The sequence below is a fragment of the Asterias rubens genome, chromosome 5, assembly GCF_902459465.1.
Source record: "Asterias rubens chromosome 5, eAstRub1.3, whole genome shotgun sequence".
Taxonomy (NCBI): Eukaryota; Metazoa; Echinodermata; class Asteroidea; order Forcipulatida; family Asteriidae; genus Asterias; species Asterias rubens.
The window spans coordinates 10735236-10750436 of NC_047066.1; the positions used below are offsets into that span (position 1 = coordinate 10735236).

Consider the following 15201-nt stretch of genomic DNA (forward strand, 5'->3'; position numbering starts at 1 on the left):
AGACTGAAGGCCCGGTCACACAGGCCCCGAGAAAGTAAAATGAGAACGATAAAAATGCTAGCCCTCGATTGGTTTAATAAGCATGGGCGTATTCTGCGTAGAGCAATTCAACCAATAGAATGCGTTTTCTTTGCGTCGTTATCGTTATTGTTTTCGTTATCGCTGCAGTGTGACTCGGCCTTTTTAAAATCTCTCATCACCCACTTCCCTATCCCCACCCCAACACTCAACAAGGACACAAAAAACAAAACATCTACGTCTCCATAGAATAAAACAGATGAAAAAACCATTGACATTTTTGGCAACATCTTTGTTTTAATTTAGGAAACCAACACCAGTCCTGAGGGCTAAGTTTGAGGGCAGTGTTTTATGATGGCAAGGATGTACCTTGTTTTCTCGTTATAAGAGGGTAAGACGCAAAGGAGAAGTCGACCCCAATGAGGCCCCCGTAGTACTCCACTCTGTATGGTTGTGCAAAAGCAGCACTTCAAACAATTGGGTTCTACCCAAAATTTGAACTTGCTCAGAATAAACTATAAATAATGGTAAACTTGTGGGTACAACCTCATTATAAATAACTTGTAAGGGAAGTGTTGTCTCTGAAAAGAGCCAGTTTGGTCTTGACGTTTCGCTGATCGTCTTCAGGAAAAAGAAAACTCACTTTCTCCATCCGGCAAACTACTAACCATAACCACTGATTCCAGGTTGTCACTTGGGTACTTAGAGCAAAGCCTCTGCATTTAAGCCAAGCAGTGTGTCCCGGACTGAATAAATCGGCCCAATTTCGGGGCTGTGTGTTGGAAGGGCTGGTTAAATTGGGTTGGATAAAACAAACCATGTGACCTTAAAATTACCAACAGGAAAGTTCAAGTTGTGGCCAAAATAAAGTTGGGAAAGTCAAGCTTTGAGCTCACAAGTGTATGGTTTGACTGCATGCAGTCACTGTTTGGCATAGCCTTACAGCTTAAAATGCATGGCATTATTTTGACACAGGGCCATGCTAGGGTTGAATGATAAATATGCCTCAAAATTGCAAGGTTCTCTTTTACTTACACGGTCGGCCATTTCACAAATTAGAGTGCCGTGTTAGTTCATGACGCAAAAGGAAAACCGTGCAATTTCGAGGCATATTTGTGTGGATTACTATATTCTACTTTCAAAACATCTTTAACCATATGCCTTTTTATAACAAACGGCTAACAAACGCCTTTCATAGACCAACTCGCCCGATCCAAGGCAACGTGTCCCTTTTATTTAAGTCTCAAAAATGCCTTCTACTCACCTGCCTTCAAATTTCCATTCTACCCACTGTCCATTGGGTAACTTGTACTCAAACAAGTCATTCTTGTTTTGTAGATTGGAATTGGAATAGATGTCCCCTGTATAGCCACCTTAGAGAAACAAAAATTACATGTTATTAAAAGTTGAAAATTTGAACCTGTCATTAACTGGATGTGAATTGAATACGATTGTTCCATCAGTCTAATGACCATACATTGTACATAATACAACACTTTAAGGTTGTCGTGGCCGAGTGGATAAGAGCACCGAACTCAAGCTTTGGTGCTTCTGTTCAGCAGAGAGTGGGTTCGAATCCCGGTCGTGACACTTGTGTTCCTGTGCAAGACACTTAACTATAATTGCTTCTCTCCAACCAGGTGTAAATGGGTACCTGTGAGGGCAGAGATGGTTCTTGTGATTGATTTAGCCGAGTAGCGCATATTGATGTTGCACATGCTGCATACTCACCACCAGGGAGCATGAGATGGTTTAAGGAGCAATTTAAGCCCCAGTGACCAGGGGTAATAATGTGAAGCGCTTTGGGATGCCCTCCGGGTGTGAAAAGCGCTATATAAAAACGAATTATTATTATTATTATTCAGGTTGAACGGCTTCTGACTGGCAGGACGAACAAAGTTATCAACAAAAATACGGAAAACACCAACATAGGGCTTGATAGCTCAGGTAGTAGAGTGCTGACACGGTAATCTGGAGGTCCTATAGGTGCAAGTCCTGCTCTAGTTAATTACTCTTTGGTCAACCCCAATTTACTAAAGAAAATTGCCCAGTTAGTTTCCCTTATGGTTTATAACAATTGGGGGGAAAAAAGTTGCATACCCTCTCTATTGTGTCTTCATTGGGTACTTGGGAATCTCAGTAATTCTTTAAAGGGTTTTTTGGGGGGGGTACTTCTGTAAAAGAGGAAACTTGTGTGTCAAGGGAAGGGGAAACAATTTTCTCTGCAACACGGGCATGGTAAACATAATTTACAGAATATTTCTGGGGGAAAAAGAAGAAAACAAATCTGGATTTAAACATAATGAATTTCGCACATTGTGAATCTCTCACAGTGTTGTCTTGGTTGATATTCTCAACCGGAAAAGGGAATTCCAGTCAGGGTACAATGTATACATACCCAATCTGGTTAGTTTCAGTGACAATGGCCAAAAGCCTTCAAAACTCACAACATCAATTCTGTTCCTTTCCTTCTTCCATGTCTTGTCTTGATCATTGCTAAATATGGATGCATCTACATGTACAAATTACTGACATTTCGCCAACCACGTTCAAATCTCATTCAAGTTAGTCCGTTGGTCATCAGCAGAAAGAAATACTTTCCTTAACCACTGATAAAACAAGACATTCCTAGTACGAGTCGTAACTAAAAATAAGCAAGACAGATGAAATAACACTTTAACGGGTTACTATATTAATTGAATCCGACTACAGATGGCATGTGTTAAGGTCTGGTTCAATATTAGCATTCATGGTGATGTCTAGTCCGGTAGATCGGCAGCGCCGCAATAAGACACCTCATCACAGCTGACTCACTGATGATACGCATGAGGTAATGTATCGACGGCTACATTAGCAGAGAGGATTTAGCGATTAGCAAGAAACCGTTTCAATTTTATAGATCCTTAACTGGCACGGCTCGTTACCTGTGTTCTCTATACCTGCAGCATATCTGGTCGTCGGCAGGCCAAACTGCAAGGAGATACTCACAAATTGTGGAAATATGCAAATACTTTTTGGCACTGGGCACCTTTGGTAATTGTCAAAGACCAGTGTTTTCAGTTGGTGTATCCCAGCCTATGCATGAAAATATCAAATTTCTGTGAAAGTTTGGACTCGATTGGTCATCAGAGGTGCAAGACAATAATGGAAGAAAAAACACCCTTGAAAATACACAAATTTATGCGTTTTCAGATGCCTAAAAAAAGAAGGCTTCAGGCCTGAAGTCTTTTAATAAGGGAATCAATGTGTGGTGAAGAGGTTTCCAACTAGTGGTTTAATCCCAACGAGGCCTAGTTCTTGATAATTTTATCAAGAGGAAGTCTGGGTAAATTATCAAGAACCAGGCCTCAGCTGGTTTAACCCACTAGTTGAAAAACCGATCAATACACTTTGATTCCCATTCATAAATACCTTTTCAGTCAAAAACATCAACACTTTTTGGTCAAAAAGTAAAATAAATGCAAAAATTATAACACAAAACCCCTCCAGCTATGAAATGGTAAAGCCCTCTGCCGCCCTCGGGTAAACAACTCCTTATGCTGTGCGCGTCACGTGTATCGCGTGACGTGGCACAACTGTTTCAGCAGTTGCTCTCCACCAATAGGAATGAAGAAACTGTCTTATAAGAACAGGTGCAAGCTCGCTTGTCACGCCCATGTTTCAACACTTTTTACTGGTCATAAACAAAGGTTTATACACACCCACATGACGCGCTCTCCACCAATAGGAATAGCGAAACTGTTTGAGGTATTTATGAATATTAATTAAAGTGAGAAATTACCTCTTTCTCAAAAACTACGTTACTTCAGAGGGAACTGTTTCTTACAATGTTTTATACGTGTACTATAAACAGCTCTCCAACCAAGTAAGTTGTTATGCTAAATATTATTTTGAGTAATTAAAAATAGTGTCAAGCGCCTTTAAAATAGTTTGCTCAATCTCTTGTGCAAGATAAGTGTTATTTTAAAAGAGGTATCAAGTTAAAAGATTGTTTTTCTTTTCAGAAAAGTTAGATGTACTTTGAAATGTCTTAATCATGGGAGTAAAAAAACGTTTACGACAAATTCTCAAGGCGGTGCCGACAAATTCTGTCAACTGCCCAGGTGGGACTTCTAAACACAGATGATTTACGCTCCCAATACGGCCATGTGCCTTGCATTAGGTTCCAACTTTTCCCACAGGTAAACGGTGCCATTAAACCTGGTAAAAAAAACGATGCAGGATATTAGGGGATTCCGGAGGTATTTTGTTCCAAACCCCCGGCCACATTCATTCCATTCCCCTGTCCGAGTTACCTCAGCCAAATTTTTACCCTAATAATAACGGGTTTTTTTTTGCCAAGCTGACGACATGTGGGTTTTCAACGCGAACACATGTTGTTATACACACCCAAAATGTAAAAAGCATGTGTCCTGTGGTTACAATTAAAGGTTATCGTTTGTCATGTTTCAGGTTTAATTCCTACATTATACAGTATGCTGCCTGCTCAACCCAACTTATATAATTTTTTCCTCTTCCTTTTCTAACAAGTAATGGAGAGCTGTTGATAGAATAAATTATTGTGAGAAACGCCTCCCTCTGAAGTATTTCTGATTCAAATAATAATAAAAGACTTTAGGCCTGAGGCCTTTTATAGTGCATCTGAAAGCACCCACATTTGTGCAACAAGGGTGTTTTTTCTTTCATATTCTCTTGAAACTTTGATGACCAATTGAATCCAAAAAAATTTCACAGATTTGTTATTTTTTGCATGTTTGTATACACCAAGCCAAGTGAGAATACTGGTCTTTGACAACAAATTTACCAAAGTTGTTCAGTGCCTTTAACCCAACGGTGACTGGACAATTCTGTCCACCAATGAAAACATCCTTTGCATTTGGGTTTACCATTACGGAGCTTGTTTTTGTGGAACGATCAACTTCCCCCCATCAAAGAGTTTGGTTAAAAAAGTTATCTCCGCTGAGCGCATGGATTGATTCCCACCCCTTGTGGTTTGTTCCCTCAACTTCCCTTAGTTAAGATTGGAAAACCAACTCTTCGGATAAAACCAAATCAATGTGCAGATTTAAAGTCCGCTTTATTCTGATCCAGACAGATTAACTTGCAAATCCCACCACTATGAAATTTAACCAAATCTTTCCAGATAGCTAAGTCGCACCCCCTTATTAAAGTGATCCTTTGGCTGCCACTTCTCAAGTTGTATCGTAAATTTTGTGTGATCCCTCGGTACACAGTATAACGTTGTGTGGCTTCTGATTGGCCTACAGAGAACAAAGATATCGACAAATTCGGGATAGTGCAAAAATGGGTCTGGAAAGCTCAGTTGGTAAAGTCCCATTCTAGCATGTCTAGTCAACTTTTTTTTGCTCAGCCCAAAATCATAAACAAAATTTATCCAGTCAGTTTCCCTTGTGGTTGACTACCGGTATTTAGTTACATTGAAGTGAAGAATAAATTCATGCCTCAAACGAAGAGGATATTTGAGATCAATGCTCTCTCAGCTCAGGAGTTCAGGATCAGTTTTCAGGGTGGTCAGGTTGGCGTAGTGGTAGCTTTACTTGCGTTCCATCTCAAGGACCCTGGTTCAAGTCACATCGGGGGGGGGGGGGGGGGGCACTATGTGGATTGGGTTTTTAGCCTCTACTTGACTGCGTGGGTTTTCCCCTCAATGGAAAAAATCTCTGGGGTTTTCCTCCCACATCTAAAACTGAAACTTCCTTCCTTGTCTTCGCTCTTTGGGTTTATTGGCTCATGGCTAGTCGTATAGTGATTAAGTTCACTTTAAAGAGAGTCTTGGCTTTTTCTTGCTTCCATAATTTAACTTAGTCGTCAAATAAGACAAGTTAATATATGCATCATGCACCCCTTGCGAATATCCAGTTAGGTCAAAAAACGGTATACATGGTTACGGTTAGGAAAAACTATTCGCCATTAACCGGATATTCAAATTATTCGGCCAGGCCTACATGCGCGGAGGTCAGATATTGAAACAAGGTTTTGAGATTGACCGATATGGAACAGCAAAGACATGACAAACATGACAGACGATCTCGAAGAGGCTTCTACAATGCAGGCATTTTTTCCTCTTAAATGTTTTTTCCTTCTTCTATTATTTTATAATTTTCTTTTAATTTGATTAATATTTATTTCAAAGTGCAGTTTAAATTTCTTATGACCCACCCATCACCCACAATTTAAACAAACCCAAAACATTGATTGTTCTGAATTGCCCCTGATGCTGGGAGAACAGTTAAAAAACTGCGACTGCTCTCCTTAAACCAAAACAAGGCGGGGGAGTGTTGGGGGGGGTACGACGGATGGGAAGTGTGCTAATTTATTATTCTCTCTCCTTCCCATTATATCAGGTATTGAAAGAAAAGATTTAAAATCCCTAGGGTTTTTACCCAACAAATAGAACCTAACGCGGTCGACAGACAGTCTCTCTATAAAAATCTTAGTGGTTGCCGTTTTGCTTAAAAGGTCAGTGTTTTCAGAATCCATGACATTTGATAGCAAAGCATCAGGATGATGAATTGCTCAGGTATTTTCCAAACCTTGTGTCTGAGTCCAGCTCCAACTCTAGCTCATCCATCCAAGATGCATACCAAATAGGTCCAGAAACCTAAGAGCTGCAACCAGGGAATAAGGTTTTTGGAAAAGGCCTCCCGTGAAATTAGTTTTCTCCTTAAAGTCTTGGCTAAAATAAAATGTCTGGTGACTGTGGATGATTGAAAAGTGAAACCTGTTTCCAATCTTCTGGAAGAGGTTCAAGAGGTTGATGGAGGCGTGGATTTATTGAGGATGAGGCAGGAACATGATTGGAATGAGGAGATGGGGGAGAGAAGGGAAATGTAGAAATACCTTCAAGACGGTAAAGATAATGTTGGACATGAACACAGAAAAGGCCCCCTCACTCAAAAGGAAATGAATGATGTCGAGCATAACATGAATATTAAAATGACAACTAAAAATGTCATAAAATGTACCATTAAATGTACCCTGTTAGAAAATGGAAACAAAGTCAACTTTAAAGTCTTCCCACCACCCCCCCCCCCCCCCCTCTAAAAAACCATGAACAGTATAATATTCAAACTTTCCTTTCAACAACACCATCCATATACAATTGGAATTATACACTTGATGACTGATGTTCTTAAAAACAGTTTGATGATTAGGCATCTTTATAATATTGGCCCCTGGACCTGAGCCCACACCTTTCTGATAACACAAAACTTGAGTCCAGTGCACATGCGTGAGACTGCTTGGCCCCTAACTCTGCTCTTTCTTTACCATTGTGAATACTTATAAAGTGAATAGAAACCAGGTCAAGTCACTTGCATTGTAGGTCCCTGGCCTTCAATTTCACCTTAGAAGAAAGAGCCGTTTTCATTTTGCAAAGGGCACTTCCATTGGAAAATCTAAACGTCAAGGGGGAACTTTTCCCTATTGCCCTCTGACCCAATTACCCCCTGACCCTATTGCCCTACATATCCCCCTCTAACATCAGTATCTGTGAATCTTCCTAACCGCAGCTATTCACGTACACTTCCGCTTCCAAGACAAGATACAATACTTCAAGCCCTGAGGGGCATTAAGTTACGTCAGAAGATGAGGCTACAGCCAGACACAGCCCGACTCCACACTGTCTCAGCGGATCCACTCCATGTGGAGTCCAACCCTTTAATCATTTTCCTCAGAGGATGGGAAATGGGAAGCCGTTTAGATGTATCTTTCCGTTATCATAGAATCGGGTGATGGGTTTATAGCGAGTCATCCTTCCGCTTTGTATACCCCCCATGGGTAAGGAACAACGCATTCATCCAGGGTCCGAGAATATAAAAATACGCCTGCCACGCTCACTGTTGGAGGGTGTTGAGGAATATGAGACAGTGAGTATACAGCTGGGGCGTTAATAATTGAACATCATTTCCCGTATAACCTTGTGAGGTAATTCAATTCATTGTGTCCATTCATGGGGTTTTACATTGAACCACATTGATATGTGATGTTCCACTGAAGCTCCTGGATCAGACCAACACTTTCAAACCACAACAACACATACACCTGTACAAGAACTAATATTATACACCGTACTTACAGTGACTGCACTTATCACAGTTGCCCTGGGGAGCTGTCCCTTAAGGAGCTAAAGGACAGTCTGGCCACACAATGGTATTGATTGACACCTATTGTTTCATCTAATTGTAGCTTAATCTGAGACACATACATGTATGCATAGAGTCTGGTCATTATTTTATGGTGAAACAGGCATGTGTCACACTGTATTTTGTTCAGACACTCCAAAATTAATTGGGAGTCCTATATTGATAAATATAGGACACTTGGGATGCTTCCCAGCTACGCTTAAAAATTGTGTACTAAAAGATTTTACACTGAGTATCCTTGTATTGCACTAGCTGTCACTGACCACCATCTTTGATATAAAACAGTGGAAACGTGCAGACGTGTATGCACAGCGCATGACTCTCAGCCAATGGGAGACTGTGAGACGCTAGGTGGCAGCAGACCTAGCAGGTAAATTTCCATTGTTTACGTAGTTCTGGGCATGCGCACATGACCGAGAAGTCTGCTGCCACCAAGCAAAGATGGTGGCTTATGCAAGCGATCTATGATTGTGCTACCAACAGATTGACTTTAAAACAAAGTTGTATTTTTACCAAAGATGAACATGCTTCCATTGTACACCACAGCTGAGTGATGATAGCGTGGGGCTGGTGGGGTTCCGGTTGTAAACGCCCTGTATGAAAAGAACAAATACACTCAATGAAAATGTGCTTATTATTAGGCAGTGTTATTAGGGATACTACAAGACTCATATCAGGTGATTTTGAAGGATTGAAGAAGTAAGGTCGTTCCTGAATTCTGGCAGCTACATGTACATTAGGCTTGACCGCCTAATCATCACACCCTTGGCAACACCCTTAGCAACCGTTATAACTGTGGCTGTACCCGCCATTCAGATACGGCTTTAGGATCCTACCAAGAATTATCTTTGGTTGATTTTGAAGAACTGGCGAGGAATGAAGCATAAAAAACTCATTCTTGGTTGATTTTGAAGGACTGCAGGGATGTGATACATTGTAGGTTGTTGAAAAAAATCCTGAGCAATGAGTGCAAAGTGTGAAAGCTTGGGAGTGTGAAAGCTTCCATGTGCGAAGCCCGCTTATATACATATCTTTGATTTGAGAGCCCTACGCTGTAATCTGGGGCATTCCTTGTGTTTTTTCTTATGAACTTTCGGTTTAAAGATGAAGAAATCGCATTTCTGAAATTGGTGCATGTTTGACAATCTCCTATTGGTGGCAGTAGGAATCTTACAAAATCTCCTCTTAATTTGAAATTGAAGCAGGCCTGGAATTTCAAGGAGGCCACGGAGGCCATGGCCTCCGTTGGCCCTTGTCTTTGCCTAAGAGTCAAAAATTCCCATAGACTTTAAGATTTTCAAATGGAAGTGCCCTTTTCAAAATGAAAATGGCCTTGCCCTCTCAAATATGAAATTCCAGGCCTGTTTAATATTGAGGTAGCAGGCCTGCAGCTCTATTAACTAATTTTGGTTGATTTTGAAGGATTGGTGCATGTTTGACAATTTCTTATTGGTGGCAGTAGAAGGATTGAGGGAGTATGGATCCTAAAATACCCAAATTAGTTAATGAAGAACAGACCCCCCCCAAAAAAAAAAAAAAAATAAATAAATAAATAAATAAATACCCCACAGCCCTCATATTGATTGATTGTGAAGGATTGATAAAGCTGTAGATAACATCTATGTGTAAAAGCACTGCAGAGACTTTTACTCAGTATGTCCGTAATTGATAAAACATGTTGCCCATCCCTCAACAATCCTCTGTTCTCTGCACATTATACTTTTCATCACAGAGGCACTGTAGAGGTCATGACCTCAGTGTATCAGGACAAATTTTACTGAGCATGTGCTGATTGACAGACACAAACCATTAGTCATTTGACATATTGATGGCACCAAGAAGACTACAGATTTATTTATGTAACATTTAATTCTTCAGTATTCTTATAAAGGCTTTACTTTTTGAAAGTATCTTCTTGTCAGTGCCTGTATTTTACATTTTACTGTAGCCTTAAAGGAACACGTTGCCTTGGATCGGTCGAGTTGGTCTTTGAAAAGCGTTTGTAATCGTTTTTTATAAAATGCATATGGGTAGAAAGATGTTGTAAAAGTAGAATACAATGATCCACACAAACATGCCTCGAAATTGCACGGTTTTCCTTTTACCTCGTTGACTAACACGGTCGGCCAATTATGGGAGTCAAATTTTTGACTCCCATAAATGGCCGACCGTGTTAGTTCTCACAGTAAAAGGAAAACCACGCAATAAATGGTTACAAACGCTTTTTATAGACCAACTCGTCCGATCCAAGGCAACGTGTTCTTTTAAATGTTGCAAATTCTCTTTGAATGTCAATTACAAGAGGACATCCTGAATCAAGCTATCCCAAGAGGATTGCATCGCATTGGGAGGTCTTGAGCAAGGTACATCCTTCCCCTGCCCCATGAGGGATGTCCTGGAGGAGCCCCCGTACCCATTGAAAAGTTTTTTTCCTCTGTCCCTGACGTAAGTTTAAATTTTCTTCCCCGTAAATTATAAAATATCAGAGCCCACCTGCAGTTATGTCACCCAATGCAACATTCATTATTTGAAGGCAATTCCACCATCACTCAGGCTACATTGACAAGCCTTGCGCAAGCTTTGGGAAAGTAGCCCACTGCTATTAAAGGCCGGTTCATACTTCCTGCGATGGCGTGTGAGAAGTTTTCTGCCTATTAATTTTTGTTTTTTCTACCCATACACCGATGTGTGTTAGCACTGTATACTCAGTACTTTCCCGAGTCCTGTGCAAAAATATCACATGCATGTTACTTGGGTGGGATTCGAACCCCCGACCCTTGCAATTCTAGAGCGACGTCTTACCAACTAGACTACCGAGGTTGCCCAGTAGTAACATGCCAGTGCTATTTTTTCACAGGACTCGGAAAAGTACTGAGTATACAGTGCTAACACACATTTGGTGTATAGGTAAAAGAACAAAAGTTAATATTCTTTATCCCCGATGCAAATTTAAGTTTTCTGCCATTCATAAGTTGTTATCAGAAAATAAAATTCTGCCCAGGAATGGCTTTTAACATGTTTTCTTATTTGTTCTTGAAAGAAGCTTTCGGTCCAAAGTGTTATTCCAATGTATAATGTTTACTACACTCTATATCTAAACTGTTAAACACAAAACTAAGTTGTCTGTTTCATATTTGTTGAAAAAAATTGATTAGTAATATTAGCAATGTCGCATTTTGTGATGATACAGAAATGAATGGCCTCCAAAGGGTTAAAGAGTTGGAGCAAAACATTGCATTTTGTTTGTACCCAGCAAAGGGTCTTCAAACTTTGCGATATTTTGAACTGCTGATGAAACATGTGTGATCATCACCTCTCATTTTTGTGAAAAGGGCATCTGATGCGTAAGTCTAACCAGGATTTGCCTCAAGACATTTCCACGGTTCTCTGCTGCAAAACTTCCTTAGTTTGTAGTTGTACCCTGCCATGCAAAGCATCAAATCCTCTTTGGATTATCATTGCCACTACCGTCACTGTCACAATATGACTATTAGGCCCCCAAATAAAAGAGAAAAGTTTAGCGTCCCCACCCGCTTCCTTTTTAGAGGCCCCCTCTACAAAAAAATATATATATATATTTAACGATCTCAAATGAAAAAAAAAAAAATGAAAAAAATAGTTGTCCTTAAACATGTCGGCCAGCCATTTGAAGGCCCTCCTCCTTCCTTATTTCAAAAGGACAGGATGCTAAACATTTTTATTTTTACTTGGCTTTACAACTGCCTTCATTATGACACTCAGCATTCTCCTTTGATAAAAGTGATCCTTGGCAAAATATACCACTTGGCCAGAATATCTGTATACAAAAAAAGCATGTATATCTGTACAATAAGCTTTTTTTTACACAAAATGGAAGCCTGATAGACATGTTCCTTTACCCCCTTAACAGTCAGTAAAGATGTATGCATGAGTATCATCAACTAGGAGCATGGCTGGTAGAGCAGAATGCACTAAAGGGACTTAACTTGCCAACTTTTGGGGTTTCCATTGCTTCTATGGTGCATTAAGCCTCGGTCATGAAAATTTGCACTTGACGTCCATTTTGACTTTTTGCTTCAATATAATGCGCTGGAAAAAAAAACAGCCACACCAGGAAAATGCCTCAAGTTGGCAATCAGTTACAATTACATACATTCTGGCAAACAACTTTTTTTTTATTATGACGGAAAGTGGGCAGGCAGAAATGTTACCACGGGATGGGGGTGGGTTGGCATTTCCTTAATGCTACTGCTTCATATGAGGGGGAGGAGAGAAAATGTAGTCTTTGAAGTGTCAAGTGTGAGCAGAGTCAGGTACACCGTACACCTCCATTTCCTTGACGTCCATTCAAATTTTTGTTCAGGCCTGGAATGCTATCTTTGAGAGGGCAAGGTCATTTTCATTTTGCAAAGAGCACTTCCACTTTGACAATCTTAAAGTCTACATGTATGTAGAGGGAACTTTTGAAGGGGCACCAAGGCCTAGACAATGAAGGCTGTGGCCTCCATGGCCTCCTGGAAATTCCAGGCCTGTCTTTTGTTTTATTTCTATCTATTCCTCATGTTCCGTGCTCTGAACAGCTTGACCACGACATACGAGAAACCATACACCAAAAGGGTGACACTGAGCATACTGAAATAACCCAAAAGTCTGTATGCTTGTTTTGAAAAGGGCAAGGGCACCGAGGCATTTTCTCCTCGCTGACAACGTGCCCTAGAAATGCTCCAATAGAAATTTACAAATTCCTCATATATTGTAACCATTGGAGCATTTCTATGATGAATTTGTAAGTTTCTACTGGAACATTTCAAGGGCACCAAGGCAATGTCTAGGGGCAAGGGAGGCAATCACCTCCATGAAGCATCAGGCTTGAACCACCACAGAACAAAATTATGTTTTACCTGGGAATTTTTTTCACTTTTCATACAGAAGGAAAAGCTATTGACAAAGGTCAGACCAGAGTTCAGGTTCACTATTTTGTCACAGACAGCGGCCATGATGAATATTCCATGTGATGTCAAATTAATGCAGTTAACTGCCGGCTTCGGCTCAGGTTATTAAAGGAATCAAACACCTTTGGTAAAAATGTCACTAAAGGGTTATGTTTATTCTTCCACATGTTTGCTTTTTAAATTCCAAGGGTGTTTTAGGGAACGTCTATACCTTTGGTTTTTGGAACTGTTCAATTGTTTAATCCTATAAAAGGTGAACTAGAAAATCCACAATACCCCAGGGCTTCTTTTATCTTAATGTAATTCAAATTATTGTTAAAAAAAAAAAAGGAAAAAAAAAAAAAAAAAAAAAAAACTAAATCTACACAGTGCAACGAATGTCTTTTTTTAAAGTCAATATTTTCAGATTTTATCAATTGAAAAACAAAAGACTGATACTGGCCCGAAGATAAAATTACTGGCCTTGGGCCTGTGGTCCAATGCAAACTTCTAAGTCCTGCCTGGGTGGTGCTTGGCCCATTTTCCAATTTCTCAGAAACCTTGAAAACTTCCATCTAACGACATAGCAGGAGGGCAGGGTTTTCATTTACAAGAAACACAATCAGGTTATATTTTTTCATAAGATAAATACCTCAAGGTAAATTGTTCAGTCTTTATATAGTACAGTCAGAATTTCCTTTAAAAAAAGTATGGTTGATTTTCAGTAAAAATAATATATTCTAAAGGTGATCAGTACCAGAAACAGTTTTCATTTAAGATAAGATTTTTAACAGGTCACTAGAAAGATTCATGGTAAAATTGTTCCGAATGCGAATCTGCTGCATCCCTTTAAAACTTCCATTTTCCTGGGGGTCAAGGTGGCAGGCTAGGTTAGATGGACACCACAGGAATACAAACAAGATTTCATTAAGGAGTCTTAGGTGATCTTTGACCTTGTACACTTTCAAAAGTGCTCTGATAATTGGAATTATGGGAAGGGTCGTGACCCCAATCAGAGCCTTGGGGGAGGGGGAATAATTTACAAGGTTTTTAAAGTTGGTTTTAAGGGTGTATTTGATTCAAAATGGTTGCATTACTGTCATTGATGAATACCATGCATTAGCTAGATTGAGAGGGTATGTTGTTAAGGACATTCTGGGTACCAGGCAAGGTCAACATGTTGAGAACGAAGGTCATAGGTCAAAGGGTCATATGCAATACTTTAACACCCTCTCTCCGTCTCTCTCTCTCTCTCTCTCTAAGGTTGTCAGTAAACTTGGTCTTAGAATAAATCCAAACATTGGATTCAAGAACCATACTTGTAGTGTATATGGCCTACAGGATTGTCAAGTGTTGCCAAAAATGTTTTTCCCTAACTGTGTGCCAGATTCCATGTTTGTATAACATCAAATGCACAAAGTCCCCCAAACATTTCCCCTATCCCACTGTGTGTTTGTTTTCTTAAATTCTCAAGTATTTCAGTTGCCAACTTCAGGGATCTAGACTTGGCACTTCCTTGGTTTTTATTTTTAAAAGATAATGGCACAAAGGATACTGACTGAGTAAATTTTAAATATTTTTGGGTTGAACATTTGAGAAAAATTTACTAGAGCAAGACTTGAACCTGCAACCTCTAGATTATCGTGCGAACACTCCACCAACTAAGATACCAAGCCCTATGTTGACGGTCTCTTTAATTTGGCAGTAAACTTGTTCCTGGTTGCTGCTTAGCTGACTTAAAAGCCCCAACAAGTTTAAACTAACCCTTTTAAAGCATACTACAAAAACAGGAGTACTAAAAATGTATTTTATATTTTTGTTTTGAAGCAGACAAACAACATCCTTGTTTGGGTTTAATTGATCGATAACAACAACTAAACAATGAAATCCAGGATTCCAGGTACATTTGGGCCATGAACTCAAACTAAACTGCGATTAAATGTGCTATAAATCAATAGTAACAATAATACCAATTGAATTCCAATGTAATTTGACCAGGAATTATTGATTATAGAATACATTCAAAGGGAAATTTATTCAAAGTTTCTAAATGGAGCAATTGAAACAATGACAATCAGGGAACACCTTGAATAATTTTGTGCTTTCAA

General features: G+C 39.7%; 1 protein-coding gene across 1 annotated transcript in view; it reads right to left on the minus strand.

Moving 5' to 3' along the window:
* The window catches only part of LOC117290381 (leucine-zipper-like transcriptional regulator 1), a 60050-nt gene that overhangs the window by 36329 nt on the left and 8520 nt on the right, over positions 1-15201 (minus strand). The window contains exons 4-5 of the mRNA XM_033771749.1: positions 8697-8776; positions 1283-1391 (exon numbers count right to left, since the gene is read on the minus strand). Coding sequence (XP_033627640.1) covers positions 1283-1391; positions 8697-8776 — 189 coding nt within the window. The remainder of the gene's footprint in view (positions 1-1282; positions 1392-8696; positions 8777-15201) is intronic.